The following is a 6,000-nucleotide window of genomic DNA, read 5'->3' on the forward strand; positions in this document are numbered from 1 at the left end:
AACACAATATTTGGATTATTGAACATATTTATCAACCCTTGTTCCCATCATCGTTCCTCTAGAATGCCTTGTATCAGTCGAGCCATGAGGATGAGAATGATGTGCAGACCATCTCCCATCGCTGCCAGGTGGTCAGCAAGGCGGAGTACGATCACCTGATGCTTGAACGCAAACCAGGCAGCTCGTGCAACGACCTGTTCTACCTGGCCGGGACCTATGAACCCACCACAGGCCAGCTGATCAGCGCAGACGGCATGGTCATCGTGTCCTAGCAGCACCAGCTAGGGAGAAATCCAGATACCGGCCTGATCCCTGGAGTTGACTGCTTCTAGGACGGTCCTACAGAGGAGAGCAGGGGACAGACGCAAATCAAGACAAAGAATCTCAACTCTGCGTATTGATTTGTCGCTTGTAAGAGAAGGAGCTAGCCCACCGGGTGGAGCCTGGCAGCACTTAGAGGAGTCGGGTTTGTTCTGAGGAAAAGTCTGATCCCTGTCAGACTTAACCTCTCTAGCAGATGTGGACTGTGGCTTCTTGTCGCAGCGAGACTCTTCAGCCTTCCCTGCAGCTGAAACAACACAGTCTCTCATAGCTGCGATAAGATTACTGCAGCAAAAGTACAGAAACCAAGGACAAGAGCACTTTGGAGTGTAGTAGCTTTGGTATTTTATGGAGGGAGGGAGGAAGGCGGACTTGGCTTTCTGAAACAAAGACTGACTCAGAGAGCGGGCGAGATTGTATGGTGAGGAGAGACTTGCTGTAAACCACACTGGTTTGGATGGTTGTAATGGTCTTATACTGGTAGTCTGACTACAAGACTGAGACATCCCCAACAGGACCAATAGACACTGTAGTTTGGACTGTGTGTTTAAATGTTTGCAGAGTGGCTGCGATGACCCTGTTTGGCATTTAATGAGCTCCAAGTAAATAGTGCTTTAGTGTGTTTGTACTGTATGTGTGTGTGAGTGTGTGATCATGCACGTGTACTCATCAAGCGAAGATGTCGACGTCATGATGCACCGTGGGTTTGCCTCTGACACTCTGAATATTAATCAGCCCAGTACTTAACATGCAGTCCTTGCGACTGACATACAAAAATGATTTTTTTCTCCTTTCAAGCCATACACATCAATACCTCTCTCTCGTACCTTCCTGTTTTTTCAGGTGCGAAGACACATGTACAGGTAGTTGGATTGTCTCTTTGAACTGTGCGTGTGTGTGTGTGTGTGTGTGTGTGTGTGTGTGTGAGTGCGTGCGTGCGCTTTGTACAGCATCATTTGTAGAATAACACGATGTAAATAGTATATATTTGTTCTCGTTTCTCGTTGTTTTCTTTTGCAGAGAAGATTATTTTATTCAGATTTTTTAGGGTGTGTGGGTGGGTCGGGGGGGCTCTAGCAGAGGTCGTAGGTTTGGGTTAAGTTTCCTTCAATGCACTGAACAGGACCGGAGGTTCGGATTTGGGGTCAAACTGATGGTCGCTTTAGGCAAAGGGTGGATATGTAGAAAGGATATCTGGGAAAATGTTGTTTTTATAATGAAATCAGAAAAAAAGCTCTTTTTACATGTGTCCAATTTTCTTAATTTTTTTCCCCTTTTTATTTCACTCTGTTGGGTTTAGAATGTCCATTTCTTGTTGGGAGCTTTTACTTTGAAAAACCAATACTGGAAAAGAACGCTGAGTTTCTGCTGATCCTAGAAGAATCTAGTTCTTCTTTATCTATTTTAGCCTGTATTCCTATATTAAATGTAGATATTTATCTGGCAGCAAAAAGAAACATACCAAAGCACCTGTGAGTTTACGCTTCACCACATTAGAAGAAAACAATTTTATGAAAGACGTTCAATCAAATCTGAATCCGGGACCCCTGCAATCACCGAGGTATTTGATAGAGTTCCTCTTGTTGTCCGCTCGTGTTCATCCAGCGTTGCTATGACGGCCTCTGAGAAACATTGCAGCAACATTGTCTCCACGCTGCCCAGCTGATGCACTTGAGGTCTCTATGGCAACCAGAATGGCATCACGTGACTGTGAAGGACAATCAGAGCCAATCAATGGGACAATGCTGAGAGACAAAAAAAAAAAAAAAACAAGATAAGGATCAAATCACAAATTTATGCTTCTTGTCACTTTTATTCCTGCTTTGCCAAAAATGTCTGTGTGTTTTTGCTTGTTTTTCCTCATTTATTTACCATCGTCTTCTTGTTTATGCAAGTCTGTGATGACTGTTTGTTGTCAGTGTATAGGATGTACAGGGGGAGAAACATGAATGCCTTTTTTCTTTTGTAGGACTTTGACTGACTTTTAACAACATTGTTGCTGTTACACTGCAAAGCAAAAGCTTTAAATGGAATCTAATGTGAAACTCAGTTTTGAAATATTACTTTCATGGGTCTTTAATTGATTTTTTTTTTTTTAAAGCTGTATTTTTCTTTAAGAAACACTGGATTCAGTTCTAAACATCGCATTTTGACAGAAGCAGCATCATTGTGTTTTTTTTTTTAAATTTTAGACCCACTGGAACCTGCTTTGTATGGTTGGGATAGCCTACTAAAATATATTATGTAATTTCAGTCATTCTTTGGAAATATGACTTAAATATTTCCTCATGTACAAAAAGAAAAAAAATATTTATCTTAATTTTATTGCCTTTTTGTGTTTCATTAAAAAAAGATTCTTGCAAAAATAAAGCTTCTCGATTGCTTTCCCCCCCCCGCTCTCCTGCTGGGTGTGAGCTCTCTGAATGCCGCCTTGTGTTCATCAATGCCGATCATTTGTCTGCTGGAAGAAAATGGACCACAGAAGAAAGCAGGAATGAAGAGGCAGGAGCAGGGAGGAGGCGGAGGGGGGGACACACGAGAGGAGGAAGCAATTTGAAACTGTAGCTGTAGCCGATAGAAGTGGAAGAATGGGGAGAGAAAGGGAAACCGTATCTAGCAGGGTTTCTTGAGGCCAGGATAAAGTCTCCTCGGGCCCTACAGGTGGGTCAGGTATTCAGAATAATAAAAACGGAACAGGACCATTAAGAGAACAAAGTAACGAGATCAGCTTTCAGCCTGCAAAGATTTCATATCCTCACTGTGGCCTTCAACTCACAGTGTGTGAATACAGCTCACAGGCACTGTAAAAAATACAATCTTTAAAAAAAAAACAAAACAAAAAAGAAGACAAAAATGAAGCAGCAACAGGTCCAGAAAAGATACGTTTAAAAAACTTTACAGAACAGCTGTCTTATGTACCTCAAGCATTCAGGTTTAATATAGCTCCTTTTATGGATTAAATTTACTTTTGCAATTTATTGAAAAATCTATTTAAAAAACATTTTAATGACAGGAATATATCGAAAGCTTTTATATATATATATATATATATATATATATATATGTATGTGTGTGTGTGTGTGTGTGTGTGTGTGTGTGTGTGTGTGTGTGTGTGTGTGTGTGTGTGTGTGTGTGTGTGTGTGTGTGTGTGTGTGTGTGTGTGTGTGTGTGTGTGTGTGTATGTATATATATATAAGATAAGATAAAGATAAAGTTCTTTATTTCTCCCCACTCCAGGGGAAATTTACATTGTTACAGCAGTTTTATTTACAATATATACAAGGGTGGCAAAATTACATATATATACATATATATATGGAAGCTTACAGATTGTAGCAGATTAGTTGAGAAATATTCGTAAAGTTGCTACAAAATACCTGTAAAGACCCAAAAAGAATAAAAATCAACTGCAAAACTGAAATTAAATATGGTCATTATTTATGGTTTTAGGCTGTTTTCTTTATGGTTATCGAGTAATTTAGTAACTTTTTGAGTTGAAAAATCTATAAATTAACAGTAAATTGTTAAAATAATCAGTTAAAATGCTTTTTAAGGGTCAATCTTTACAGTGTGTGTTGTATTGTGTTCCTGCTTCCAGTAAGTGTGTTTCTTAAAAAGGAATGGTTGAGATTGTCCCCTGCAGGGTGTGGACTTTCTGGAACAAAGTGCACGAATTTACTGCATCTTATTTGAGACTTCCTGCGACATATTCACACCTTTTTATCGCCGTGGAACCGGAGCCCTTTGTGACGCCACTCGCTGCAGACTTCAAGCCTGGATGGAGGATTTACCTTTGACCTCAAATTACAATCTGGCCGCCTCGTAGCAAACGAGTACAACGTCGCCTTGAATGTCGGCCATAAACTTTATTTTACTCCGAGCTGCGTGCTTTAATGGCAGCCCCTCCTTCACCGTTTTCCCTTTTTTTCCTCCTCGGCCAGCACCTGTTTTACTTGTCAATACAGGAAAACTTGACTCGCCTATTTTTGCTGAATAACTTTGCTAATGGTCCTTGGCCATAGTTTGAAATCACACACACACATTCAAATACAGGCTCTTTGTCCGGGGGGTATGTGTTTGCTTTCCTTTTGTCTTCTGCATTTAGCTGTTTCGGCAGTTTGACTTGTTATTGCGAAGATATGAAACAGTCCTCCTGCCTCACATACACACATGCTGCCATTCTGCTGGCTGTTTGGTCTTTCACATCCTCCTCATCGGCTCCTCAATCAACCGACGCCTTCAAAACACACAGACATTAAGTGCAGTCTTTGACTCCTTATCAGCGGGTTTGCATTGGGCTTATCTGGTTGACATTGTTAAACTACTTTACCCAGAATGCTGCAGGAGATAGGGGCACAATGGGAGGCTGGGGGTGCCCTCTGGGTTAATGAGAGAGGGCTTTCACGTTGTAAGAGCAAACATGCCGCGAGCTGATTTGTGTGTGTGTGCATAAAGGGTCAAGGTGTCACAGAAAGGTGTGGCGGTTTTCATTGAGTTTTTTTCAGCTTGGGGCTGATGGACGGGTGCAAAACTCAAGGCCTGAAGCGTGTCACTCATCATGGGGAGTCCAGAGGTTATTCCTGGTGTGTTTCAGTCTGTTTTAGTGAAAAACAAAAAGAAGGGTGGTGGACTGTAGCGAGTACGATCACACATTTTCATTACGTTTGTGGTTATTGTGGCCAAAAGAATTCACAATATCACTATTATTGCACTATCTACAGGCAATTTGAGAAAAGAACTTAGTTTAGCTTTGTTTATTGTAGATTTTGTTTCTTTTCTGGTGAAGGATTTACACTCAAAATACAGTGGTCCCTCGTCTGTCCTGGGGGTTTTGTTCCACACGAAAATCCGCAAAGCAGTGACCATATTTAATTTTATTATTTATATATATTTTAAGGCTTTATAAACCCTCACCACACACCACACAACACACTGAGCGCAGCAATCAGACGTCTATGTGAAACAGACGAGGACAGATGCTACAGTCGCTGAGCCAATCAGAGCCCAGCGCTGTACGCTACACATTTTATTGATTAAATATTCTTTTAATATTCTTGAATTATTACTTTGTATACATTTTTTATATAGTTTTCATTTTTTTAGGCTAGAAAATGCTTATTTTACCACAAAAATAACTAAAATAACGTCGCGATCGCAGAGCCGGTCGCTGTGACTGAACTGTTGCGCTGCAATGCACCATGGGAGTTCGGGGTGTTGGGGGTTTAAATGTCATTATTGTGGTTTATGTTAGTGTTCCAGTGTTATTAGTGTTTGTGTCTTATTGTTTTATTGTGGTTTAGTCAGCCTAGTTAGTTTGGTTAAGTGTTATGTTGTCTGTACCGTGAGTGTGAAGTGTAGTGTGTTTGATGACTTCCTGCCACATTGTACGCTACGGAGCTGTCTGTGTCTGTCAAAATAAAAGCGTGCACCAGTTGCAGAGTGCATTAAACGCAGATATTCTTCTTTCAATCAGTTTTTAGCACAGCTTACTGTAATAATAAATATGTAAAAATGCATATATACCACAAAATCCCGTGATATAGCGAGAAATCGTGCAATTTTAAAAATCTGTGATACAGTGAGACCGCGAAAAGAGCCACGATGTGGCGAGGGACCAGCATATATCAAACTACAGCATAACAAACTGCTCTGTTGCTGTTGCCGCTGGATTATTTATGT

At 40.8% G+C, this 6,000-nt stretch overlaps 1 protein-coding gene across 3 annotated transcripts in view; it reads left to right on the forward strand.

The window, feature by feature from the left end:
- The window catches only part of bahcc1b (BAH domain and coiled-coil containing 1b), a 68,051-nt gene extending 65,410 nt beyond the window's left edge, over positions 1-2,641 (forward strand). For all 3 annotated transcript variants that reach the window (XM_055004294.1, XM_035954976.2, XM_023285002.3), the window contains exon 28: positions 63-2,641. In XM_055004294.1, coding sequence (XP_054860269.1) covers positions 63-272 — 210 coding nt within the window. In that variant the 3' untranslated portion in view covers positions 273-2,641. The remainder of the gene's footprint in view (positions 1-62) is intronic.
- The last annotated feature ends 3,359 nt before the right edge of the window (positions 2,642-6,000 follow it).

The sequence above is a fragment of the Amphiprion ocellaris genome, chromosome 18, assembly GCF_022539595.1.
Source record: "Amphiprion ocellaris isolate individual 3 ecotype Okinawa chromosome 18, ASM2253959v1, whole genome shotgun sequence".
In the NCBI taxonomy this organism is placed as follows: Eukaryota; Metazoa; Chordata; class Actinopteri; family Pomacentridae; genus Amphiprion; species Amphiprion ocellaris.